The sequence below is a fragment of the Nomascus leucogenys genome, unplaced genomic scaffold (genome assembly GCF_006542625.1).
Source record: "Nomascus leucogenys isolate Asia unplaced genomic scaffold, Asia_NLE_v1 Super-Scaffold_249, whole genome shotgun sequence".
Classification (NCBI taxonomy): Eukaryota; Metazoa; Chordata; class Mammalia; order Primates; family Hylobatidae; genus Nomascus; species Nomascus leucogenys.
In genome coordinates this window covers 184370-211599 of record NW_022095768.1, presented here as the reverse complement: position 1 = coordinate 211599, position 27230 = coordinate 184370, and the positions used below count along the sequence as shown (strand labels likewise).

Genomic DNA, 27230 nt, shown 5'->3' with positions numbered 1-27230 from the left:
GCCTGCGCGCTGCCTCCCGCTCTAGGACCCGGATTTAAAGAGACAGGCGCTCCAACCATCGTGGGCTGCCCGCGGCCTGTAGTGAGCTAGTCCCGAGGCCTGCGGTGAGCGCCGGAGCCGGAGAGGCAGGTGAGAGGCGGCGCGGCGCGGCGGGGCCCGGCGTGGGGAAGGCAGCGGGCCGGGGCGGGGAGCTCGGCGCGGCCGGGGAGCCAGCCCCCCGGCTCCTCCCCCGCCCGCCTGCGGAGCCCCGGGGCACACCCTCCGTGACGTGGCGGCCCTCCCGGGAGCCCAGGGGGGAGGCTCGCGGCTCCCCGGGACCCCCACGGGGCCGCGTGAGGCGAGGAGGCCGGCGCCTGGGCTGTGCGCCCAGCGGAACCCACAGGGCCTTCTCGTACCCTGGCCCGGCGTGCGTCCTCCTGCGCCGAACCGGGAGCGCTCAGGTGGGACTCAGGGAGGCTTGATCACTTCCCGCCTGCGTCCCGGACCCGGTGGAGGAGCGCTCCTTTCTGCCTCGCCGGGGGTCGCGGCCTACGCCGCCGACCCCACTGTCCCCGCCACTCTCCGACAGCGGCGCGGGAAGCCCTTCGAGAAAAGCGGCGGCGGCCAGGCCTCAGCGATTTCCTTCTCGGGCCCCTGGGCTGCGGCAGTTGTGAGGGTGCGGAACGAGGGACAGACGGGTTTCCTCAAAGCTGCATTGTGCCTCCTCGTGGCCCAGCGCCTCCCGAGCCTCCCTCAAGTCCACTTCTTTCATTATTGGGGCCCTAGAGGTTGCTCTGTAAATTGATCTTCACTTGTTCTGACCTCCTTTTATGGGTCGGCCGTACTTCCACTTACCTCACCTCTGTGGTTCTTAAACTTTGGGAGTTATATAGCCCTTTGTGAATGTCACGAAAGTGATAAACCTCCTCCAAAACCGTGCATTTTCGAATGTACATCTTGTATACATTTTTAGAGAGCTCAGAACGGCTTCCCTCCCCCATAACCAGCGCATTCATGGATTCCTTGTAATTTTCCCAACTACCCTGTGAGGTAGGTATTATTTACCCTGTTTTAGAAATAAGAAAACAGATGCAGATAAATTAAGAGTTTTCTCCGAGGTAACAGTCGGTAAACTGTACAGTCAGACTTGCACTCCCATCCCTTATTCCAGGTCCACCAGCTTTCCTTCACATCATGTTGCACTACAGTAAGCAAAGCCCGCTTTTTATTATAAAGTGATAGCAATTTTGCTTCACAGCGTGTGCAGACTGAACATAATTCCAGTATACTTAAAACTAGGACTATAAAATGCTTTAGAAAACATGAATATAAGAAGATGCTGATATAATCTTTTTCCATTTGGATTGATTTATGAGTTCCTGTGAGTCTTGCTGCCCAATGACTTCAGCATTCTCTGATTCAAGTTGCTGAATTATAAACAGGTTAATTGCACATTGGGAGCCTCTTCTTGAAAGATAACGACGTCACCGATCATAATAGGAGCTGACGTTAATGAGAGCTCTTGCTGTGTGCCCAATTGTTTTAAGGGTTTTACTCTTAGAACAGCTCTTTGGGCCGGGCGCGGTGGCTCACGCTTGTAATCCCAGCACTTTGGGAGGCCGAGGCGGGCGGATCACGAGATCAGGAGATTGAGACCACGGTGAAACCCCGTCTCTACTAAAAATACAAAAAATTAGCCGGGCGTGGTGGCGGGCGCCTGTCGTCCCAGCTACTCGGAGAGGCTGAGGCGGGAGAATGGCGTGAACCCGGGAGGCGGAGCTTGCAGTGAGCCGAGATTGCGCCACTGCACTCCAGCCTGGGCGACAGAGCGAGACTCCGTCTCAAAAAAAAAAGAACAGCGCTTTGAGTTAGGTCCCATAATTAGCCACATTTTACAGATGAGGAAGCTCAGAAACAGGTAAGAAACCCATCAAGGTTATACAGCTGGTAAGTGGCTGAGTTAGGATTTGAACTCAGGCAGTCTGATTCCAGGCTCTGCTTAGTTGTCTCTCAATATAGGGATTCTAACTCAATTCCAACTCTATATAGTGGCTTGATTTCAGAGGATGACATATGTGTTAAACTTCACAATAAAAACTTCATGAACATAATGTAATTTTTACTGGTGATTAAAAAGCAACTTCAGGGCCGGGCGTGTGGCTCACGCCTGTAATCCCAGCACTTTGGGAGGCCGAGGCGGGCGGATCACCTGAGGTTGGGAGTTGGAGACTAGCCTGACCAACAAGAAGAAACCCCGTCTCTACTAAAAATACAAAAAAGTTAGCCGGGCATGGTGGCGCATGCCTGTAATCCCAGCTACTAGGGAGGCTGAGGCAGGAGAATCTCTTGAACCCGGGAGGAGGAGGTTGCGGTGAGCCGAGATTGCGCCATTGTACTCCAGCCTGGGCAATTAAAGTGAAACTCCGCCTCAAAAAAAAAAAAAAAAGAAAGAAACTTCAGGCTCTTGTAATACTTAAAGGTCATCATCCATTATGAGCATCATATGTTGCTGATGGCCTAAAAAGAGCTTTTATGTTATTTGGATTTTCTTCATTGTGATTTACTAGATGTACATATGTGCGTTAGATAATTCAACATCCTTTTGCGAGCTGGCTTTTCCTGTATCAGAACTCTTTCATGCTGTAGAGTAGACAATGAATGTAATACTTTGGAAAGTGTTTGATTAGTCATCATGGACTATATAAGACACTGGCCTTTGGAAAATTGGAAGCCTATCTCCTTGTTTATATCTTTTTTTTTTTTTTTTGGCCTCCTACCCTTTCGTACAGCTATATGTCTTTGGCTTTCAAGATCCTCTTTCCACAAACCCTCTGTGCACTCAGCCGAAAAGAACTGTGCCTATTCCGAAAACATCACTGGCCTGATGTAAGACAATTCAGCCAGTGGTCAGAAACAGATCTGCTTCATGGACATCCTCTCTTCCTGAGAAGAAAGCCTGTTCTATCATTCCAGGGAAGCCATCTAAGATCACGTGCCACCTGCCTTGTTTTCTTGCCAGGGTTGCATGTGGGACGCTGCAGTGGCCCCTGTGAGATGGCTGAGCAACGGTTCTGTGTGGACTATGCCAAGCGTGGCACAGCTGGCTGCAAAAAATGCAAGGAAAAGATTGTGAAGGGCATATGCCGAATTGGCAAAGTGGTGCCCAATCCCTTCTCAGAGGCTGGGGGTGATATGAAAGAGTGGTACCACATTAAATGCATGTTCGAGAAACTAGAGCGGGCCCGGGCCTCCACAAAAAAAATCGAGGACCTCACAGAGCTGGAAGGCTGGGAAGAGCTGGAAGATAATGAGAAGGAACAGATAACCCAGCACATTGCAGGTAAGGTAGAGAACACTGCTTTCTCATCTTACTGGTGCTGAGAGAAAAAGGGATAAGGAGTTCAATTGCTTTCTTTCTCTTTTTTTTTAACTTTGTTTTTTTAGAGATGGGGTCTCACTCTGTTGCCCAGGCCAGTGTTTAATGTCGCATTCGTAGCTCACTGCAGCCTTGCACTGCTGGACTCAGGTCATCCTGACTCAGCCTCCCAAGTAGTTGGGATTACAGGCGCAAGCCACCATGCTCAGCCTTTAACGTTTTATTTGGAAATAATTTTAAACTCACTGAAGTGTTGCAAGATTAAAAATAGTACAAAGAACATTCATATTCCTTTTACCCATATTTACCTATTAACATTTTACTCTTATTTGCTTTATCATATTTGTTCATGTGCTCTCTCTCTACATACATACACACACACGCGTGTGTGCACTCACTTTAAACCATTTGAGAATAAGTTGCATACATCATGGTCCTTTAAAATTCTTCAGTGTATATACCTTAAGAATAGGATATATGACCATTATGCGACTATAATATAGCTATCATCTTCAGAAAATTTGTCCTTGATATAATACTTTAATCTACCATCTGTATATTATTTTGTCAGTGGATTGAGTCATACCTTCAATAGCCTTTTCCTGCAGTATAGGATCCCAGTTTAGGATCATATCAGGTGTTGCATTTAGTTGTCATGTTTCTTTGGCCTCCTTTAATCTGAAATATTTCCATAGTCTCTCTTTTATGACATTGATATTTTGGAAGAATAGAGTACTGATTACTATCCTCTTTTACTTTTTTTCTTGTAGCATATAATTCATTACTGTACTTAACTAATTTGATACTTAATTGTCCCATATTTGGCCAATTAGGAACCCCTTTACACTGTCCTCTGTGTCCTGTATACCTTCATTACTTTTTTTAATGTACTTCTTTACTCGGGCATAGCAAGATGCTTTTATTCTTATCCTATATGTATCCTTCCCCAGCCCTGAAATTCGCAATTTCTCTGGGGATTCCTGTTAGTGGGAAATGCCCCTATTAAAGAGTAAAACCCGGATACTATGTGTCAACGTTGTCATGGGGTATCAGTTTTTTTTTTGTTTTGTTTTTTTGGGTTTTTTTTGAGAGTCTCACTCTGACCCAGGCTGGAGTGTAGTGGCACTATCCTGTTAGTGGGAAATGGTATTAAAGAGTAAAACCTGGATATTATGTGTCCACATTGTCATGGGGTATCTGTTTCTTTCTTTCTTTTTTTTTTTTTTTTTTTTGAGACAGTCTCACTCTGTGACCCAGGCTGGAGTGCAGTGGCACTGTCTTAGCTCACTGCAACCTCTGCCTTCCAGGTTCAAGCAATTCTCCTGTCTCAGCCTCCCAAGTAGCTGGGACTACAGGCACTTGACACCACACCCGGCTAATTTTTGTGTTTTTAGTAGAGACAGGGTTTCACCATGTTGGTCCGGCTGGTGTTGAACTCCTGACTTCAAGTGATCCGCCCACCTTGGCCTCCCAAAGTGCTGGGATTACAGGCCTGAGCGCCCAGCCATGGCGTGTCTGTTTCTAAGCCCTTTCAGCAGACAGAGCTAGAAAATATGTGTGTGTATATGCATGTAAAATTCATACCTATATATGGCTATATATAACATGTTTGCATGTACATGCATTTTTACATATGCATATTTTAGAAATTTTATGCCAATACCTCCAAATCCAGTTAGTCCTCTTTGACCTTCAGCGTCTGTAAAATAATGTTCATATCTTCAACTTAGTTCTGGGCACCATAGGAAGACAGTTAACAATGGCTCTAAAAAGGGGTATCTGTCCTTGTTCTTTGAAAGGAAAAAAGACTTCCAGGAAAGAAAACTGTACTTCCCATATACCTTATTCTCAGCCTCCCCATCCCACCTTGCACTGCCTTAGCTATTGGCCTCGGCCTTTGTTACTTCTTGACCCATCTCTCATTTGGAGGAAGAGAAATACAGGTAGAGTTCGTGACTCAGATAACTAAGCAGCTGGAAATTTTCCTTCCTATGCTAGACTGACATGCTCTGTGATCCTCATTTGCTTTTTGTTCGTCTCTAAATTGAAGCTAATTCTGTGGGGTTGGGGTTCCCTAAGTTTTATCCATCAAACTATGATTTCTGATTTCCCCCGAATTGTTATTTCTGGAGACTTACATATGGGATAAGAAGTGGAGAATGTTGATGAAAATTTAAGTTACTAATAGAGATGAATGGTAACTGGATCTTTTGTCTCCAGAATATCCTTCCCTCCTGTCCCCACAATACCCTATTACCTACTACCCCCACTCAAAAAATACCAGCCACCAGCCAGCCTTGGGCTAGTGCTAGGGTAGTGACTTAACAAGCAAGGCCCTAGGAGCAGTTGATAGATTCTTTGGATGTTGTTTTCAGAGATCTTTCACTGAAGGATATTTTATACTCTTTTGGGATCCTACAGATCTGTCTTCTAAGGCAGCAGGTACACCAAAGAAGAAAGCTATTGTCCAGGCTAAGTTGACAACCACTGGCCAGGTGACTTCTCCAGTGAAAGGCACCTCATTTGTCACCAGTACCAATCCCCGGAAATTTTCTGGCTTTTCAGGTAAGATAGGTTAGGGCGACTTTAGCTGTTATAGTGCTGCTTTTATTTTGTATTCTACTTAGGATTCTGGCTAAAGAGTGAACATTCTGTGCTATCTCATCTCATTAATAATCTGCTTCTGTCTGAGCAGAGACTGGTAATGGCTAATTCTAAGACTTCCACTTGGTTTTTGTTTGTTTTTTGGTTTTTGGGGTTTTTTGAGATGAAGTCTTGCTCTGTCATCCAAGCTGGAGTGCAGTGGTGCATTCGCAGCTCACTGCAACCTCCGCCTCCTGGGTTCAAGTGATTCTCCCACCTCAGCCTCCCAAGTAGCTGGGATTACAGGCACCCGCCACTACGCCTGACTAATCTTTGTATTTTTAGTAGAGACGGGGTTTCGCCGCGTTGACCAGGCTGGTCTCAAACTCCTGACCTCAGGTGATCCACCTGCCCCAGCTTCCCAAAGTGCTGGGATTGCAGGCGTGAGCCACTGCGCTCGGCCAGCATTCCACTTGTATAGCATTTCTTTGTATACTTTAACCTCTGTTGCAGCAGAAAGATTTGTTTTGTCAAGACTTTTTCCCCTTGAAATAGTTATGTGGGTCAGACAGAGGTTATTAGAACCTGTCTTTTACTTCCTTGTGTTTTGATAATGAAAGAATTTTGAGAAATTGTATCCCTGAATATGCCTAGAAATGAAAGTATGAAAGAAGGGAGATGTCATGCATGTGGATCTCCCTTCTTAATTCTTAAAACTGTTTGTTCAAAACACTGGAACTTTATGGAACACAAAGGAAGGAAAAAAAGATCTGAAGGATATTGCTATTTGTTGGGAGGCAGTACAGCCTAGGGATGAAGCCTGCAGACTTTGGAATCAGTGAGCTCTGGGTTCAAATTCCATCTCCTAAAGGGCAGGACTGTGGCTATTATTTGTATATTTGTAGGACAGATGAACAATAAAGTGTTAAGTTTCCTGTTCTCTTCACTATAATACACACATGCACACATGTGTATGCACACATATACAGTTTCTTCTATATAAAACATGGAATTACTATTTCATAGACAGGGACTCAGGAAGACTTTGCTGGGGCATGTGGTATAGATAGGAGTTGAGAAGATCAGGATCATTTATTGGCCTTACATAAACAGACAGCACTGGACTAGGGGCTTTTATATATGTAGTTTCATTTGTTCTTCATTAACCCTAGACAGTACCTTTATTTAGGAAGTACTTTTTATTAGGCCCTTTTTATGACTGAGAGAGTTGAAGTTCAGGGTTATCATGGAGTTAGTATTTGCACTGAAGTCTGACTCCAGTACCTGTGTTCTTTTATACTACACTGTGTTGCTGCTTTTATTGTTTGGAGACATTCTTGTGATTGACTCAGTTGAAGAAAATAAATAAAGCCAAACCACTTGGCCTTATTTTAGAAGTCATTTGGAGATTGAAAGACATTTTATGTGATTGAAAGAAGCCTAGACCTGAGGTCAGAAGACTTGGGTTCTGGCCTTTGACAGCTCAGATCCCTGAACACATCCTTACCTCTCTTTAGCCTCTGTCTATGAAGCAGCAGTGGCCTGCTTCTCCTACCATAGTGCTATGCACAGGGTGCTATGGGAGCATAGGCAGCAATGTATAGATTACTTTCCCTCTCCTTCCTTGAGTTTGTGTATATATTTGTTTAAGTTTCATCATATCTCCATGCCTCATCTAACCCATAGTGTTCTCATGAGGACTATAAGAGATAACATTGCAAAAACGGTGCCTGGTTCTATAGGATTTTTATTATTTTAAAATTCTGAGGTTGGTTGGTTGGTTGTTTGCTGGTAGGCCAAAGATAGAGAAGAGTCCAGGTGATGATAAGGACAGCATGTTTCTGGAAGGGCTCCGGTGTTGGGGATGGAATTTGGGAGGAGTTGAGAGAAACAGAGTGTTTTAGTTCTTGCAACCTGGTTGAACATTGACACTTTGAAGATTTTGTCCCCTAAAATCATATTTAGATTCTGGATCAGAGATGAGGATGGATTTATAATTTACAAAGCCCAGACAAGAAGCAGTGTACAGCAGCAGTTAGCTTAGTAATGGCTCTGCCACAAGCTTGCAGAATAAAATTTGCTTTGTAAATGGTCACAAGGAGGTGAAAGGGAATCACCGATGAGTTGCACATAATTATTTTTAAGTGTCTGGAGGAAATCCCTGCCCCTTGACCACCTTTTGTAAAAATGTATTATTTTTTTTTATAACTGCTCCTTGGGGAGCAGGGCTTTATTTTGACAATAAGAAAAGTTGAAGTGGCGAGGGGTGGGGATGTTGAGTGTACTAATGGGATCTGACTTTCTTAGTAGTGCCTTTGTCCTGGCTCTTTCAACAAGGAAGTGGGCCAGGAAGTCATTTGCTCTTCTCAGACCTCAGTCCCCTTATCAGTAAGAGAACATTGAACTAGATAATCTTTAAGGCTTCTTCCAGCTCTGACAACCTGTGATAGCAGTAATTTCACATTGACTAACATGTACCTTGATTTCTTAACCCTTTCTCATGCCAACTTTTCTGGGGTCAGCTTTACAATTGCTCTGAGATCCTTCTGACCCCTTTTTTTTTGAGACAGGATCTTACTATGTTGCCCAGGCTGGTCTCGAACTCCTGGGCTCAAGCAGTCCTCCCGCATTGGCCTCCCATAGTGTTAGGGTTACAGGTGTGAGCCACTGTGCCCAGCCGGTCCTGATCATTCTTGGCATGACTTTGGTCTTTATTCTTTAGTGAAGTGCTCACATAAAGAGAGGCACATCAGTCTGGTCTTTTGCTTGGGTCTAAGGAGGCCATTGTTCCTTTAACATTATTTATTAGCTGTAAGATTTGGGAAAATTGCTTGGCCTCCATTTCGTTATCTGTAAGATGGGTATAATGACATCTACCCCAAAGGTCTATTTGGGGAGATTAAATAAAGCTGAAGTACCAGCAGAATATCTGTTTCCTTCCTTCCCTTTCTTTCTTCTCAGAAGGGCAGAATGAATTCATCTCTGTTGTTTCTCCAACAGCCAAGCCCAACAACTCTGCCCCCTTGAGCCCCACCCCTAAGAGAAGTCTGTCTTCAAGCAAATGTGACCCCAGGCATAAGGACTGTCTGCTACGGGAGTTTCGAAAGTTATGCGCCATGGTGGCCGATAATCCTAGCTACAACACGAAGACCCAGATCATCCAGGACTTCCTGCGGAAAGGCTCAGCAGGAGGTGTGGCATGAGAATCCTGAATAGGCCTTTCCTCCAGAGAGCTCAAGCCCATGGCTGCCTTCCTGGTCATGTGAGCTGTATAGTTGCCCAGGGTCCCATGCTTGGTTTAATGCTGTACTGTAGTGCTGTCTTGAAATTCTTAATAATTTGAACAAGGGGCCTCGCATTTGCATTTTGCACTGTACTCCGCAAATTATGTAGCCAGTTTTTCTCAGAGCGCTTTGGCATCTTTCTTCCTCTCCCCTTATTGTGCCCCTAGGAGGCCAGAAGAACCCATCCTATTTGACTAGTTAGAAAATTTACTGTCCTACATATTTAATTAGGTTTTTGTGAACCATATACACAGCATGGAATAGAATCTTCCAACTCTGTTTCTTTCATTTATCTAACAAATTGTCAATGAGCATCTCTAATGTCCTTGTCACTGGGCACATGAAGTGAAAGTAACCACTCTGTCCAACAAGAATTCATCTGTAGGCTAAAGGTGAGGCAGACACACAGTCCACCAGCCTCTGAACGCCATGCTGTCTCCTACTGTAGCGATATGCACAGGGTACTATAGGAGCATGGGCAGCGATATATAGATATCTTTTGGTCTCTGCTTCTTTGAGTTTGTTTATTTATTTATTTATTGAGACAAAAAATGTGGCTGTGTTGCCCAGGCTGATGCATGGATGCAATCTCAGCTCACTGCAGCCTCCACCTCCTGGGCTCAAGCAGTCCTTCTGCCTCAGCCTCCCAAGTAGCTGGGACTATAGGCATGTGCCACTATACCTGGCTAATTTTTGTATTTTTTGTAGAGACAGAGTTTCTCTGTTTTGCCCAGGTTGGTCTCAAACTCCTGGATTCAATTAATCTGCCTACCTCAACCTCCTAAAGTGCTGGGATCACAGGCGTGAGCCACCGTGAGCGGTCTGAGTTTATTTATTTATTTAATTATTTTTTTGTGTGTGAGACAGTGTCTTGCTCTGTCACCCAGGCTGAAGTGCAGTGGTGTGATCACAGCTCACTACAGCCTCGACCTCCTGAGCTAAAGCAACCCTCCTGTCTTCTCCCGCAAGTAGCTGGGACCATAGGCATATGCCACCATGTCCAGCTAATTTTTTAATTTTTTGTAGAGATGGGGTCTTTCTTTGTTGCCAGTCTGGTCTCAAACTTGTGAGCTTAAGCAATTCTCCTGCCTCAGCCTCCCAAAGTGCTGAGATTACAGGTGTGAGCCACCTTGCCCAGCCTTCTTTGAGTTTATATATGTATTTGTTTAAGCTCTATTTCTCAAGAAGGGTTCCTTTCTTCTGTCTCCAGATGGTTTCCACGGTGATGTGTACCTAACAGTGAAGCTGCTGCTGCCAGGAGTCATTAAGACTATTTACAACTTGAATGATAAGCAGATTGTGAAGCTTTTCAGTCGCATTTTTAACTGCAACCCAGATGATATGGCACGGGACCTAGAGCAGGTCAGAGGAAGGGGAGGGAGGGTAGGCTACATTCCAGGTGGGGTTTTGCCAAGCCAGGCACCTGCAGCCTCTTTTTTTTTTCTGGTTGGGACACATACTGTTTTAGGAAACTGAAACCCATTTGAGCAAGCTTCCGTTGTAGGGGGAGCTGAATGTGAGGCTATAGCTGTTAATTTCGTAAGTTTCTGAGGGTGGAAACCATACAACTGCTGAACCACAAAGGGCTGGTTCTCAAAAGTCAGAATTTGAGACTTGGCCCCTCTGTCTCTCCTGGGGCTTTTATTCTGGACTTTTTTTTCTTGCTTGTTTTCTCCTATAACTTGGGTTTACCAAGCTTTGGTTTGTTTGTGACTCTATCCCTGGTACCATGGCAAGTTTCCATCCCCTTCTAGGAATTGTGGATGGGCTAGTGTCTCTAAGAAGTGGGCTAGATATGTTGAGTTGGGATAGGAGCTATGACTGAAATTTCTTGATTCATCTTCAGTCCTGGGTCTTGGGGGATACACTTGGCCACCCTAGGGTTGCAGCAGTGGCATTTTGGTTTTTGGAGACAGGGTGACGTGTCAGAGACAATCAGAGTCTTCTTTGAGCAGAGCAAGTCTTTCCCCCCAGCTGCCAAGAGCCTCCTTACCATCCAGGAAGTGGATGAGTTCCTTCTGCGGCTGTCCAAGCTCACCAAGGAGGATGAGCAGCAACAGGCCCTACAGGACATTGCCTCCAGGTGGGGGAGCTGCCTCCGTCAAACCATGCCCAATGAGGATTGGGCATAGAGAGATGAACTCTCTTGGGAAGGGAAGGTTCCCTTGGGGTTCCAGAGCTCTTCAAGACCAAGTTAAATGTGCCTCATCCCCCTAGGTGTACAGCCAATGACCTTAAATGCATCATCAGGTTGATCAAACATGATCTGAAGATGAACTCAGGTGCAAAACATGTGTAAGTAGCAGCTCCTCTGACAGCCTGAGCTGTCATTTGTTAGCTTCGTTTGTTCCCAACTGGTGTCAGGACTTTTGAGTCCCAATCAGGATTTGAATCCCCATTCCACCTTCTTACTTTCTGTGGGACCCTGATCTGTCACTTGACCTGTCTCTGCCTCCATTTTCTCCCATATAAAATGGAGATAACGGTACCTTTCTCACAGAGTTGTTACAGTTGAAGTGTGGCATATGTTCAGTGAGTAAAGTATGAGTCTCTTGCCTACTCCAGCCCCCTCCTCGCTAAGGCGGCATCCACCTAGGCACAGTATCTCAAAAGAGCTGAATTTTCCAAGAGCTTTCTCTCCTCTTGTGAAAGTCTTTAGACAATAGAACACAACCCCTTCTCTACAGATGAGGATTTCTCCTGTGAGGACAGATTGCTGTCCAAAGCCATGGAGTCAAACAAAGGCAGTGGTTTTGTTTCCTTGTTCTTGTACCCCTTGGCAGGTTAGACGCCCTTGACCCCAATGCCTATGAAGCCTTCAAAGCCTCGCGCAACCTGCAGGATGTGGTGGAGCGAGTCCTTCACAATGCACAGGAGGTGGAGAAGGAGCCGGGCCAGAGACGAGCTCTGAGCGTCCAGGCCTCACTGATGACACCTGTGCAGCCCATGCTGGTGAGGAGTGCTGCCCTGCCTCTGCTCTCCAGCCTCTCCAAGCTCCACATTCTTCGGGCTGAGATCGGATAGGGTATGAGTGTTGAGAGCGCTTGCAAATTGACTGGAGGAGTTTAGGGAAGGAAGAGGGAGGTGCAAGGGGGTATTTCTCAGTAGGAGGCGAAGGCAAAGGAGAAGACAGAGGATCTAGTGGAAAGACCTGAGCTGTAGGCCCAGCTGTGCCACTAAGAAGCTGTAGAATCTTAGATGAGTGACTTAGCCTCTCTTGAACTTCAGTCTCCTGTGTGGATGACGTCTGAGACTGCCTGAGGCATCCCCCTAGAATGGGTTATCTGTTATCTTACCTGAAGACAGGTGGATGTATTAAGTAACCCCTGAGATTCTGTGACCTACTGCAAAGTAGATCTGAGAGTTGGCGGCAGAGCCAGGCTTCCTATGACAGGGTGACTTGGGAAGAGGAAGGACACATAAGGAATGAAGGCTGACTCTGACAGACATCATCTTAGGCCTCTGCTCATTTCATAAGAAACGGGGTTTCCTTTCCACCGTTGGTTTTCCTGTGTGACAGGGCCCACCACATATGGTGCCATGCCTGCTGTGAGATTCTTTGGATTTTTGAGTGATGTACAGTGCTTTTTTTGAAACTGTCTTGTTTGTCATACTAAAGCCTTGGTTTAGGGTTTTATGTCTGAGATAGGGAAGTGTTCTCTCCCTGCTAGGAATGTGGGATAGCCAGCATCAAAACAGTGAGATCTCCATCCCAGAGATGGGACTGCGGCTACCTGCAGTAGTGGCCTTTCTGACTTTTATAAAAATGCCTCCTGGAGTCTGTTCTATAGTTTGTCATTTAAAGACTGGCATGGGTTATATAGCTTAGTGGTTAACCACACAGGTTTTGTAGGTGGGCCTAGATTCAAATCTCATTCTTGCCATTTGTTAGCGTAACTTAAGCAAGCACCTAATCTTTCTAACCTTTGGTTTTATCATCCAAAAATGAAAACAATATTTGTCACATAGGATGTCACATCGGGGATGAAATGAGATTATGTATGTGAAGTGCTCCCAAAATGGTAGCTATTGTTGTTTGAGTTAGGCTAGCACAGGTAGGCATGTAAGTAAGCGCTCCAGTATCTGGAAACCCTGTTTGTTGTAGGGACCCCCGATCACTCACCCTGCCAGCCTCACTGTCACCTGCACTCTTTAACCTTAGCTTCACATACCTCTTTTACTGGGAGAACCGATGTGTTTAATAATAAGCCAGAGGCCCTACAAGAGCCTGAATTATTGAGAAAAAAATTAAATCTTGTTTCACTGGGCTTTTACTTGTTGTACAATGAATAGCATTCATATTCCTCAAAAGGCAAGCTCCTATGTCAGCTCTGGTGATTATTTTATAGGCAGAATACAACATTGCCCAGCCCTTTCCGTTCCCATCACCTCTACAACAGCCTTCCCTGAGCATTAATTGTGGGCAGTCAGTCTCAAGACCCAGGTCCTGCCTTCACTAACCCAGTTGCAAGGTCTTTGGCTGTCGCTGCTTAGCAGCCCCTCATTGAAAGTCTCCAGGCTTTGCTTTCCCCACCCCAAGGCGGAGGCCTGCAAGTCCATTGAGTATGCGATGAAGAAATGTCCCAATGGCATGTTCTCTGAGATCAAGTACGATGGAGAGCGAGTCCAGGTGCATAAGAATGGAGACCACTTCAGCTACTTCAGCCGCAGTCTTAAGCCCGTCCTGCCTCACAAGGTATGAGTGCCTTCCTTTCCGCCAGGACCGTCTTTCCCCTTTCTGCCTCTAACAATCTCAGGGCCAGAGTCCCATAGCCATTCCAGCTGTGGTACACAAGAAGGGTTTGTTTTTTATTTGTTGAATGAATTAATTCATTTATTCATTTTTGGAGTCTTCCAATAATGAAGGGCTGCTCAGCAGGGAGAGCCAAAGAGCCCTGACTTGGGTTCATGAGGACAGAGCTCCCTGGAACAGTGATACTTCTTTTGCCCACAGTGATATTGGGACAGTGAGCTCAGTTGGTGAGTTGCTGTGTGTCTTTTGTGTTTCCATGTCCCAGATGCTTCCTGTGAGCTAGACTAAGGCTTATATACCAGGGGCTATTGGGCTGTCATTCATTAATTTGTTCAACAATTATTTATCAGATGTTTACCCATTGTTACAGCTAGAGGGGATATAGCAGTGGAAAAAATGGACAAAAGTTCTGGCCACCATGAAGTTTACATTCTGATGTAAACACAGTCTTATGGGGACATCTAGGAGCCTAGATTCCTCCTCTAATCGGGTGGCATTTGGAACTTTATTCCTTAACCCTTCTCCACTCCCAAGGATACTGTGAGCCTTTGGGGGTGTCTTCAGGGAAAAGCAGCTGGAACATCTGGCTCCAGTAGCTTGTGAGCAGATGGAATTCCTATCTTTGCTATCCTTTTCTTTCCTAACTCAGACTCAGTTTTTCAGAGCCTCGGGGTTCAGGGGAACGTGTTGTGTGGCCCGTGCTTACCTCAGCCTTGCCTTCCTGCTGGAGCACTGGGAACAGAGCAGTCAGTCCATTTGTTTCATATGTTCAAGAGGAGGGCTAAGCAGTGGCCTCATTGTGGAGCTTTGGTGCAGGTTCACGTGTTCTGTGAAGCACTGTAAATCACTGAGGACTGCTTCTGGTGAGGTTGGTGTTAAACAGACACCATCTGTGACCCAGGAAGAAGTCTGAGCACACTTTTCCAGATTTAGTCCTTTCCTTAATTTTCCCTTACCCAGTGTTCACTCATCCCTTGCCTCTCCTGTGATTTGGGTTCTTAAAGGGCTAGGTTAGGGATTGAAGGGGAATGGCATGGATGTGCTGGCCTTTCCTGTTCCTGCTCTAAGCATCCTGGGTAGTGATGGCTGTGGGTTCAGGGCTCCCACTCAGAGAAGACACTGCTCAAATTTCCTTGCTGCACCTGAGGCGGTTCATTTCTACCTTTCTGGTTTCAAGCAGTCTGTTCTCCCCTAATCCAATCCCCAGCCTGATAGTCACACATCTTCTGCAGTAGGCACTAATCTCTGCCCACCTACCCTCCTCCTCCTCCCCTGACAGGTTTAATCTGTTTCTTCCATTTTCCTCAAAAATTGTACCTTCTCTACAGCCCATAGAAAGTGACTCAGCATGGGCTGACCTCTTCCTGGGCTTGGACAGAAGTACTGAAACAGATGGCCTCTCCCTCTTGTCCAGGTGGCTCGCAATGCCTAGCTGTATGTTTTGCACATTAGCTGGACCTTCCACATGTTGTTCTGTATACTCTCTGGGCCCAGGCTTTGCCCTCCATGGCATGGTTTGGGGTCCCTGCTGCCATGTCATCCCTCACCAAAGCTCCCCTTCTGCTTTCAGGTGGCCCACTTTAAGGACTACATTCCCCAGGCTTTTCCTGGGGGCCACAGCATGATCTTGGATTCTGAAGTGCTTCTGATTGACAACAAGACAGGCAAACCACTGCCCTTTGGGACTCTGGGAGTGCACAAGGTACTAGCTCAGGGCCATATGTGCAAGAATGAATGAGTGTGAGTATGTACATGTGGATGCACGCTGCAGTCTGAAAAGGGAGGAAATATCCCTTAGTGTGGGCCGCCTTCTTCGTTTCTGACCGGTTTCTGGTTTGGTTTTTTGTCTTTTGTTTTTCTCCTAAAAAGGGGCTGGTATTGGGAACCAACTTATAATTGGGTTGGTTTCCATTTAGCACTATCTGCTCAGTGCCCTTATGGTCCAGGGGCTTCAGAGCAGAAATAGGACTTTTTCATCCGATGCCTCAGGGGGTCTCCAGAAGTGGACTGGTACTCCTTATTTTTTCACACTGACTTTTGTCCTTTGTATACCTACTACGTCATTTTCCCTTACAGAAAGCAGCCTTCCAGGATGCTAATGTCTGCCTGTTTGTTTTTGATTGTATCTACTTTAATGATGTCAGCTTGATGGACAGGTGAGTTGGCTAGCATCTTTAAACCCAGAAACTGCCAAGAATCTGTTTTCATTTCCTGGGTGAGGAAGATGGGGGCTTCAGGTTGGAAAGGAGGGTACAGGGAACCAGCTGGCACATATGTTTGTGCTCAAGAGCTTGCCAAAGGCAATGGCAAGAGGGAGCTGAGAGGAAGCACAATTGCTACATGATCAGTTCCCCATTTAGTGTAAGAAAGAGCCCATGTGTTGACTCCATCTCATCTCTGAGAGCTTAAGTCACAGAAGAGACCCAAACCCCCAAAGAAGTTTCTCTGCTAAAGCAAAATGGACTATTGCAGAGAAATAGACTGTGAGCATGTGGGGTTTCAGTTTATTTCTCCAATGGCACCCCAGGGGCTCCAATGGCACCCCTGGGGGCATAAGGCAGATGGTTTTCAGCTCAGAGGTTTTGATTTCAGTAGACACTGACAACAGAAAGCTCCTGATTATAGAGGAGGCCATGGGTGGGACCATCTTGGAGAGAATTAAAGGTCTTAGCTGCATCCATATGCTTGTGCCTGAGAAACCAGTATCAGCCCTTTCCTCACTTAGAAATGTATCTCTACCCCATTCCTCCTGCTGCAGCCATATACTTGATCGGGGAAGGAGAAGGAAGTAGAGAGGGAAGGAATTGGTGGGGGTAGGATTTGGGGTTTGGGTCCTAAGGCCTGTCTCAGCCTGCCTACCCAGGGGTTGGCCTTGGGATTGGGGCAAAGCAGGGTGCAGGGGATAAAAAATGAGAGTTGGAGTCATTTTTCAAGTGGGACCAGAATTTATACAATCTGGGCTACAGGCCAGTTCTCCCTTGGCTCGCTCGATGAAGTAGAAATAGGAACTACAACTATGAACTGGCTCTATGCCACAGCTCACAATTGTCCATCTTCGGTCACGATGGAGCCCTTGCAGCCCTTGACAGCAGAACTGTTACACGAGGTCTTTGATCCATGGCAAACCCTTTCTTGAAATAGCAGTTTTATCATTGTGGCCCTTCCTTCGTCAGAATTCCTAATAAGGGAGGGAGGATCCCGGCCTAACCTCAGCTCTCCTGTTCTCCTCAGGCCTCTGTGTGAGCGGCGGAAGTTTCTTCATGACAACATGGTTGAAATTCCAAACCGGATAATGTTCTCAGAAATGAAGCGAGTCACAGTAAGTGAAGACCCTACGCTAGGCAGTGTCCTAGAAGTTTGAATGCAGGGCAGAGAACTCCTTGGGTCAAGCGCGACTGGAAGAATAAATCTTAATGTCTTATGGAGCCTCCTGATAATATTTGCCTTTGACTATTGTATACGTTGTCTGCTAGTCTTCACCCAGAAGGGTAGGGCATGGAAATCCTTCCTAGATAAGCCTCCTGTGTTTCAAAGCCACAGCAGCCCTCCGTTTGGGATGAGAAGCAACCTGCTTTCTAACCCTTTGTCGCTTATGTTTCAAGTAAGGGTGTTTCCAGCGGGCACTTAACTAGTGTGTGAAAAGGAACAACCCCCACTCACTCACCACCTTCTCCACTCTCACACCAACTTCAGCATCTCTCTTGTCCCTCAGAAAGCTTCGGACTTGGCTGACATGATAACCCGGGTGATCCGGGAGGGATTGGAGGGGCTGGTGCTGAAGGATGTGAAGGTAAGGTGGCCCCGCTTGCCTTCTCCTGTCGACTCACTCTCAGCCCTCTCCCCTGAGCCTTTCCAGCCCTGACCAGGAGATGTCAGTGGTAGCCTGCAGTGGTTGGGGTGGCTGCTGGGGAAGTGTGGGCAGATGTCTCCTGGATCTGGAGGACTGGTTTGTGTGTCTCCTGTAGTGCCTGGAGCCTGAGGGCTCTTACCCCGAGGGAGGGGCACTGGGCTAGATCTGGTGTGTAGCAGTGAAGGGGTGAACCCATCCTCATGGAGTTGCCTTTCTACTCTGTGGTTTCTCTTTTGCTTCCCTTCAGGGTACATATGAGCCTGGGAAGCGACACTGGCTGAAAGTGAAGAAAGACTATTTGAACGAGGGGGCCATGGCCGACACAGCTGACCTGGTGGTCCTTGGGGCCTTCTATGGGCAAGGGAGCAAAGGTCAGGGTGGCCTCTGCCCCCTGGGGTGGTACTGTTTTAGAAGGCACCACTTGAGGTACAGGCTGGCCTTGTTACTGGCTTGATCTGCCAGCATGGCCAGTTATGACTTCCGAAGTCCTAGGATCTAGGGCCCCAAGCTGGCCTGAGTCACCTCAGGCAGAGCTGCTTACTCGGTTAGGGAGAAGTCAGAATAGAGTACCCTATGCTAGCCTAGCAGAAGGACGCTTACCACCAATTATTTCGTCAGGGCCTGACAACTTTCTCCTCAGGGAGAATCTCTTTCCTGACTGGAAAGGAAGCTGGAGTCTGAGGAACTAATACTTTTAAGCAATCTATCATGTGTCCAACACAGTTCAATGCCCCAGAGCCCAACACGTTGGGTGTGATTATCCCTAATTTACAGAAGAGGAAATTGGGGCTTATAAAGGTTAAAATGACACAGCTAGTAAGAGGTAGCTCCAAGAGGTAAACTCTGGCACTCTGACGGCCAGGACCCAGGTCCTCTTCCTGGCCCTGGGCTCTTGGGACTGGCAGAGATGGCTCCTCCAACCCACACTCATCTCACACGCTCCCCTCCCAGGCGGCATGATGTCAATCTTCCTCATGGGCTGCTACGACCCTGGCAGCCAGAAGTGGTGCACAGTCACCAAGTGTGCAGGAGGCCATGATGATGCCACGCTTACCCGCCTGCAGAAGGAACTAGACATGGTGAAGATCAGCAAGGTGAGGAAGGGACCTGGTTGGCCCTGGCCTCTGGACTGACCGTCATCACTGAGACAGAGGCTGTGCTTTGGGGACTACAGGTGTTTTTCTGTCTCCCCAGAAAGAAGGGTTGCAGCTTGCTCAAGGGAGCAGGATTAGGCCTTAAAATCTCTGAATGCCTTCCTCGTGGAAAATGGCTTGCACGCCTCTAGGTCATACCCACTGTGGGCTGGGAGGATCACATGGCTCAAACGTCAGCTGTTTAAGTGGCTTCTTATAATCTTATTACCAAGAGAAGGGATTTAAGCCTTATTCCAGGTTGGGAACAGCCCAAAATAGCATCTTTTCTCCTCTAGGACCCCAGCAAAATACCCAGCTGGCTGAAGGTCAACAAGATCTACTATCCTGACTTCATCGTCCCAGACCCAAAGGTATTAACCCAGTGGCTTGGGGTCCTCCAGCCCATAGAATTAGCTTGCAGGTTCTCTAGTGCCACAGAGAATCCATCTCACCTCACCGAAAGTCCACCCAGGGATGGGGATCTGGATTTCCAGCCAAGTGATAGGCACAAGGACAACCAGACAACTCTGAGGAATTTTGAATAGAATTGTTTCTGCAATACAATTGCTTTAAAAAGAGAGAGAGAGAAGAAGAAGAGAGTACCTATCCCCTCAGCACAAAGGGTGTGTTCTAGAAGTAATCTGTCCCAATCCCTTCTTGTACTGACCAAGAAAGAGATCTAGAGAACAAACAGGACTTCCCTAAGGTTATTCAGCAACAGCAGAACTAGGACCCAAGTTTCCCAGCTGTTAGCCAAAGCCTTTTTGGTTTTTGGTTGTTTTGTTTTGTTTTGTTTTGTTTTTGAGATGGAGTTTCACTCTTGTTGCCCAGGCTGGAGTGCAATAGCGCGATCTCAGCTCACCACAACCTCCGCCTCCCGGCTTCAAGTGATTCTCCTGCTTCAGCCTCCCAAGTAGCTGGGATTACAGGCATGTGCCACCACGGCCGGCTAATTTTGTATTTTTAGTAGAGACGTGGTTTCTCCGTGTTGGTCAGGCTGGTCTTGAACTCTCGACCTCAGGTGACCTGCCTGCCTCAGCCTCCCAAAGTGTTGGGATTACAGGCGTGAGCCACTGCACCCAGCTGTCTTTTTGGTTTTAACTGTTCTGTATTGCTTCTAGCTGGTTGGGAGATACTTTTTTTTTTTTTTTTTTTTTTTTTTGAGACAGGGTCTCACTCTGTTGTCCAGGCTGGAGTGCAGTGGCAAGATCTCGGCTCACTGCAGCCTCCGCCTCCCGGGTTCAAGCAGTTCTCTCACCTCAGCCTCCCAAGTAGCTGGGATTACAGAGGTGCCACCACGCCCAGCTAATTTTTGCATTTTTAGTAGAGACAGGGTTTTACCTTGTTGGCCAGGCTGGTCTCAAACTTCTGACCTCAGGTGATCCACCCGCCTCAGCCTCTCAAAGTGCTGGGATTACAAGCGCAAGCCACCGCGCCCGGCCAATACTTGCTTCTCTCTTTTTTTGAGACTCTCATTCTGGAGAGCAGTGGCATGATCTCGGCTCACTGCAACCTCTGCCTCCCGGGTTCAAGCGATTCAGCTCCTGGGTTCAGCCTTCTGAGTAGCTGGGACTACAGGCGCGCGCCACCATGCCTGGCTAATTTTTATTATTTTTTGTAGAGACGGGGTTGCGTCATGTTGGCCAGGCTGGTCTCGAACTCCTGACCTCAAGTAATCTGCCCACCTCAGCCTTCCAAAGTGCTGGGATTACAGGCATGAGCCACCACGCCCGGCCACTGATACTATCTTCTTAACCAGTGATGACCTGCTGGCTTACTCCTGACAGAAAGCTGCCGTGTGGGAGATCACAGGGGCTGAATTCTCCAAATCGGAGGCTCACACAGCTGACGGGATCTCCATCCGATTCCCTCGCTGCACCCGAATCCGAGATGATAAGGACTGGAAATCTGCCACTAACCTTCCCCAACTCAAGGTAGCAGCTCTTAGGCTGTATGTGTATTCTCCACCCCACTGTCCAGGCCTTGGAGCCTTGGGCATCTGGACCATTCACATGTCCTCTGTCTTCTCCTTTCTCCCATTCTCCTGAGGCAGAGCAAGGAGGGCAATTGGAGAGGGAGACAAACTGCTGCTGGGCCAGGGGCACAGCACTAGACTTCCTTCTCCCTCCATCTCTGAGTAGAGAACCTTGCATTTGCGAGGCCCCACTGAGCAGCCTTTCGTCTGGGGAATAAGAGTTTGCTCCTGTTGCCCCAGCAAAGCCTGCTTTGCTGTACCGAGAACAATGATTTGTACCCTGATTACTCAGGCTATAGGGCCATACTTTGGAATGGTACCAAGGGAGCCAACTCCTTTTCCTTGCTCTTTTATCTTTCTCACATCTTTGTTCCCATATGCGCCTAAAATACACCACACACACCACCTCTGAGGCCAGACTGGGAAGGCAATGAAACCCTCTGACATTGTCCCTCCCCGCCTCAGGAATTGTACCAGTTGTCCAAGGAGAAGGCAGACTTCACTGTAGTGGCTGGAGATGAGGGGAGCTCCACTACAGGGGGTAGCAGTGAAGAGAATAAGGGGCCCTCAGGGTCTGCTGTGTCCCGCAAGGCCCCCAGCAAGCCCTCAGCCAGTACCAAGAAAGCAGAAGGGGAGCTGAGTAACTCCAACAGCAAAGACGGTAAGGATAGGGAGGGGGCTGGTATGGTGAAGAGGGCAGTGTGAGGGGCAGAGATCCAAGGGCAGGGACCCACTCTCACATTCCAGCCCTGAGATCTCATGATTATGTATGTCCACTGCAGTGGACACGGACTGCATTCCTGGTGTGTGTCCAGCCATGGGCCAGAGACCCTTCTGCTGGGCACCCTGTATCTGCTCAGCAAACCTGAATGGAGCAGTACCCCGGGGACAGCCAGTCTGACCAGGGAATAAGCTACCTTTGAGTAAAGGGCTTAGCTGATAACTCTTCACTCCCCTCTTACCTATGCTCATAGCAGAGAAAGGCCCTGGTCCTTCCCATTACTGCCCCTGACTTCAGGGAGCATTATCAGCAATCCCTACCCTCTTAGTTCTTTTGTATCTTATGTTTTTTAGAGACAGGGTCTCACTCTGTCATCCAGGCTGGAGTGCAGTGGCACGACCGTAGCTCACTGCAGCCTCAAACTCCTGGGTTCAATTGATCCTCCCGAGTAGCTGGGACTATAGGTGTGCACCACCACACCCAGCTTCCTGTCTGTCCTGCAGGCAACATGCTGACTGCAAAGCCTTCTGCTATGAAGGCGGGAGAGAAGCTGGCCATGAAGTCTTCTCCAGTGAAAGTAGGGGAGAAGCGGAAAGCTGCTGATGAGACCCTGTGCCAAACAAAGGTGAGGGTAAAAACAGCAACACACCACGTGGGCCAGTTTAGCCCAGGTTGTGTTCCCAACCTTATACAGAAGAAGTTTGAAAGAGGATGAGCAAAGGTGTTTGGGGAACATTGGCTAAACCTCTTCCCTGCCTGCAGCCACTCCTCTGTCGTGGGCAGGGTCAGCAATGCTGCTGCTCACCCTGTGTCCTCTTGTTGCCTTGCAGAGGTGGCCAGCCAGTGAGCAGAGAGGAAGAACTGTGCCAGCAGGCAGGAGATAGAACAGCCCGGCCTAGCCAGGAGAGACTGCAGGGACTCACTCAGCTGCTGGCCCCAAGTCAAAATTTACATTAAAGGGGAAGGCCCAGTCTGGGTGTGGGAATGCAGCATTGTGAGTTCGTGGTCAGGGTGGAAGCAGGTCCAGCAAGCACTGAGTGGGGGAGAGGGCACTGGCTTGGTGACTCTCCTCCCACCTGAGGAGCCTTTTCCCTTTTACACTTACTTGTCAGTCTTGGGTTTGGCAACATCTCCTGAGCAATTTTTTTTTTTTTTTTTTTTTTTTTTTAGATAAGTCTCCCTCTGTCGCCCAGGCTGGAGTGAAGTGGTGCAATCTTAGCTCACTGCAACCTCTGCCTCCTGGGTTCAAGCGCTTCTCCAGCTTCAGCCTCCCGAGTAGCTGGGAGTATATAGGCACGTGCCACCATGCCCGGCTAATTTTTGTATTTTTAGTAGAGACAGGATTTCACCATGTTGGTCAGGCTGGTCTCAAAGTCTTGACCTCAAGTGATTCGCCTGCCTTGGCCTCCCAAAGTGCTGGGATTACAGGCCTGAGCCACCGCACCCGGACTCCTTTGAGCAGTTTCTGATGCCAAGAACTAGGTTTAGTACTGGCTCAACTCTGGGGGAGCTGATGGCTCAAAGGACAGAGAAGTAAACATATGATTTACACCCATGTCATTGCGCCCCCCACGCTCCCCACCACCATCCAGGAGTTAAGCATAGAAGTCTGACAGCTGAAGGCCTGAACTCGGTCCCCAACAGACCTGTAGAAACCTTTCCCCTCTCTCTTCCCAGCCTGAAGTCCTTGAACCCATTGAGAGTAGTAAGCAGGACTCCTGACCCCTCAGTCTAGCAGGTTGTAGAGTAGACTGCTTGGTCTCAGGGCACATCACTGAGTCTGGGGGCACTGAGTCAGAGCCAGCTCCACCTGCCCACCATGACTGGGTGGCTCTTATACACGTGTACTCTTCCCATCTCCAGGTCCCAGATGTCGAGGCCTGTCCACTCTCCTTTTCCCCTAGGCAGGGGTGGAGGGGCGTGTCACTCCTGTATAATTTGGAGTGACTGGAGGGGTGGGGGTATTGATGCATGGTATTCCAGTAAACTCCTCTGCTTGTGTCCTAACTCTGGGCTCCCTCATTCTGTCCCGTGCTCATCTGGGTGAAGACCCATCTGTACCCAGCGTAGGTCTGACCCCACCCTGACCCCTCTGCATTTGCAGGTACTGCTGGACATCTTCACTGGGGTGCGGCTTTACTTGCCACCCTCCACACCAGACTTCAGCCGTCTCAGACGCTACTTTGTGGCATTCAACGGGGACCTGGTACAGGAATTTGATATGACCTCAGCCACGCACGTGCTGGGTAGCAGGGACAAGAACTCTGCCGCCCAGCAGGTCTCCCCAGAGTGGATTTGGGCATGTATCCGGAAACGGAGACTCGTAGCTCCCTGCTAGGTTTGCTGTCTTCCCTCTCCCTCAGGCCATACTCTCCTTTACCATACTACCGGACTGGACTTAGGCTGGAGGCAGATAGACACAGTATAGGGCGGATGGGCTTGCTTCTCCCAAACCCACCAGTTCTCCACGGTCTTCTGGACCAGGAATTAGTTGCTGTGGGTGCCACAACTGAAGTCAGTTTCTCTTGCTGGTTTAAATAGATCTTTCAGAGCTGGGTGCTGGGTTTGCCGTCTTTTTGTTTTCTTTGAAAAGCAGCTTAGTTACCTTTCTTATAAATAAAATATCTTGCAGTTATCTTTGTCCTTTCCCCACCTGCACCCCCAGTAATTTCCCTAGAGATTAAGGAGTAAAGGCTGGGCTATGGCAGCTCTGTCCACAAAGCCTTCTCTCCCATCCTTGCCTGTTCCTTTGTACTTCCAGGCTCATTTTAAAGTTGTATTTAAAGAACTGCCCTCAGAAGTGCTTCTATTTAGCAGAACTTGTATTCAGCCTGACATCCTTTGCCAGGAACAAACCCTCATGTGAAAGAAAACAAAATGAACTTTTTTGACTTTCTTCTCTGTGTTCTCCTATTACAGGGTGAGGATCCCCAGTTTGAAGGGAGGGGACTAGGGTCAGGTAGGAAAATGAGGCCTTTATGAAGGAAAGGGGAGGTTATTTGGGCCACTCCCCTGGAGGGATAGAGGGCTCCAGGAAGATCTGCATCCCCAAAACCTGGAAACAAGACTGTTCTTTAAGAATAAAAATCCACGTGGGGCTTGAGGCCAAGAACAGCCCTTGCCGCCACCAACATGGAGACATTGTACCGTGTCCCATTCTTAGTGCTCGAATGGTCCAACCTGAAGTTGAAGAAGCCACCCTGGCTGCACATGCCATCAGCCATGACTGTGTATGCTCTGGTGGTGGTGTCTTACTTCCTCATGACTGGAGGAATAATTATATGATGTTGTTGAACCCCCAAGTATTGGCTGATGAACGTGGGCATCAGAGGCCAGTAGCTTTCTTGGCCTACAGAGTAAGTGGACAGTATATTATGGAAGGACTTGCATCCAGCTTCCTGTTTACAATGGCAGGTTTAGGTTTCATAATCCTGGACCAATCGAATGCACCAAATATCCCAAAACCAATCGATTTTTTTCTTCTATTCATTGGATTCGTCTGTGTCCTACTGAGTTTTTTCATGGCTGGAGTATTCATGTGAATGAAACTGCTGGGCTATCTGATGGGTTAGAGTGCCTTTGAGAAGAAATCAGTGGATACTGGATTTGCTCCTGTCAATGAAGTTCTAAAGTCTGTACCAATCCTCCAATATGAAATCTGGGAAAGAATGAAGAGCGGCAGTAAAAGAAATACCTAGCGAAAAAAAACAGGAAGCATATTGAAGCTTGGACTAGAATTTCTTCTTGGTATCAGAGAGACAAGTTTATCACAGTATTTTTTCTTCCTGCTGACCTATTGATAATACCAACAATGTTGAGTGGCATTTTCTTCTTAGTTTTCTTAAAGAAAATATACTCCATATCTGCAAGGAAAAAATAAATAAAAATCCACACCTGAGAACAGATCCATATAACCTGCTTACAAAGAACAGCTCCTGTGCTACCTGAGGCTGATTTATTTGAAGAACAAAAGGAAGACAGACAATTTAGTGTGGACAAGTGCTATTCAATAGAACTTTTTGCAGCAGTGGAAATATCCATAAATATGCACTGTCCAACCAAACTAGCCACAGATAGCTGCTGAGCAATTGAAATGAAGCTGGCACAATTAAGGAACTGAAGTTCTTATTTTAATTCAACTTCAAATGGTCACGTCACTAGTGACTACCACACTGGACAGTGCAGGTGTAGACGGAGTTCAGATCAGAGTCCTGAAACGTAATGGCTCTAACCTTAGGCAAGTTACGTAACATCTAAACCTCAATCCCTCCAAGTAGAATGGGGATAGCCATTGCACCTAAATCATAGGGTTGTCCTGTTGTCCTGAGCAACATTATGTAAAGCACTTAGCCCAGAGCCTAGCACATAGTTATCTAGAGTTGGGAACGTCACTGCTGGTGTGCATGTGCAGACCCTACCTGGGAGAAGGGCCTAGCCTATGACTTTAGAACCCTCAGTTGCAGGTGTGCATGTGCCAACTAACACTCCACTCTGAGTGCAGGCTCATCAGGACACCATATGGTTGTAAACTGGCTTCCATGTCCCAATCCTTCCAGCTCTTGAGGGTCAGTTCTCTCCTCATGAACAAATTAGCAGGCTCTGGGCCTATAAGATCAAGGACCACTGCGCACCCTGGCCACCCCCCCCCCCACCCCCACCCCCCTGCCAACTTTGATCTGATTGACTTTGGCTTCCACCTACTGTTTAAAATGTGTATGTTGGGGGAGTAGGGACAGCATGGGGAAGGGGTTTACTTTCCTGACTCTAGCCCAGGACATTTGGTGTTTTTGAATAGGCACCATTCAGCCTGGCTTCAGTATTAGGAATAAGATACTTTTTATTCCATCCTCTATGGAGACAAAAAGCTGCTCCTCCTTTGAGTACTGACCTACATAGATTTCCATTTCTCTCTTCAGCCTCAGGCCAAACAACTGGACAGGGCAGCAGAACAAGGCTGGCTCCTCAGGATCCTGCCAAAGGCACTGTCCTCTCAACCTGGACCCAGCCCCACTTGCCCTTACTGGTTGCTTACACCCAGAGTGCACACTCACAGGAAAGGGGCTCTGCTGGCTGCAGGTGATCATCTTGTCCTTTCTCTGCCTTAGTGTGTGTTATTGCCATTTCAATGTCAGTGGTTTTTTATGTATTTCAGTCTTTGCTGCTGAGATCTGACTGTATATACTATTTTGCATCATTTCATGTATTTCAATGCAGCCCTCAACATCATCATCATAAATCTCTCCAGCAGAATGCTGGAGGCCTCCCTCTTCTGAACCTTTACATGCTGCCGGCTGGCATCAAGCAGAGGTCATCACTGGGCGCTGAACAGGTCAGCTCCCTAGGGCAATGTGAGCAAAGTGTTGTGGCTCATCCTCGATCCTTTATGCCCTTTTGGCAAGATTCCTTTCTCTTCTCAGTCACAGAGCAGATGGACACATAATCTTGTTCTCCCAGGGGCTGCATTCTCAGGAGTCTTTTCCCTGCTTCTTGGGCGCCTGGTCAGGGAGGTTTGTACAAGCCTGTGCACACACAGCAGTCTGTCACGAGGCTGGGCCAACCTTTTTTTTTTTTTTTTT

The 27230-nt window shown here is 47.6% G+C and overlaps 2 protein-coding genes and 1 pseudogene across 6 annotated transcripts in view; 2 read left to right on the top strand and 1 right to left on the bottom strand.

Moving 5' to 3' along the window:
- Positions 1-27230, top strand: LIG3 (DNA ligase 3). Of its 4 annotated transcripts, XM_030807931.1 has the most exons (21): positions 1-129; positions 2769-3319; positions 5777-5920; positions 8939-9130; positions 10433-10584; positions 11139-11305; positions 11440-11517; positions 12006-12174; positions 13763-13918; positions 15546-15677; positions 16052-16131; positions 17207-17294; positions 17688-17765; positions 18073-18196; positions 18777-18919; positions 19255-19329; positions 20746-20892; positions 21399-21594; positions 22158-22279; positions 26571-26730; positions 26869-27230. In XM_030807931.1, exons 2-21 carry the CDS (start codon positions 2773-2775, stop codon positions 26925-26927), a joined length of 3009 nt encoding a protein of 1002 aa, XP_030663791.1. In that variant the 5' UTR covers positions 1-129; positions 2769-2772; the 3' UTR covers positions 26928-27230. The 4 variants fall into 4 exon arrangements, 3 of the variants coding, with proteins under 3 accessions (XP_030663791.1, XP_030663789.1, XP_030663790.1); XM_030807929.1 differs by lacking the exons at positions 26571-26730; positions 26869-27230 and adding an exon at positions 23759-24550; XM_030807930.1 differs by lacking the exons at positions 1-129; positions 26571-26730; positions 26869-27230 and adding exons at positions 181-1029; positions 23759-24550.
- RFFL (ring finger and FYVE like domain containing E3 ubiquitin protein ligase) overlaps positions 20658-27230 on the bottom strand; it is a 79476-nt gene continuing 72903 nt past the window's right edge. The window contains exon 8 of the transcript XR_004028943.1: positions 20658-20695. The gene's annotated coding sequence lies outside the window, so the exon portion shown is untranslated. The remainder of the gene's footprint in view (positions 20696-27230) is intronic.
- Positions 24763-27230, top strand: LOC101178641 (annotated as a pseudogene). Its single transcript, XR_180470.3, has one exon. The product of XR_180470.3 is annotated as an oligosaccharyltransferase complex subunit OSTC pseudogene (transcript).

What these genes read in the sequence shown, in the direction of transcription:
- LIG3 (XM_030807929.1), top strand. Translation starts at nt 2,773, where the DNA reads ATGTCTTTGGCTTTCAAGATCCTCTTTCCACAAACCCTCTGTGCACTC. An exon ending in AACTCAGGTGCAAAACATGT is followed by an intron (nt 11,518 to 12,005) that starts GTAAGTAGCAGC and finishes ACCCCTTGGCAG; the next exon opens with GTTAGACGCCCTTGACCCCA. An exon ending in TGGTGCTGAAGGATGTGAAG is followed by an intron (nt 17,766 to 18,072) that starts GTAAGGTGGCCC and finishes GCTTCCCTTCAG; the next exon opens with GGTACATATGAGCCTGGGAA.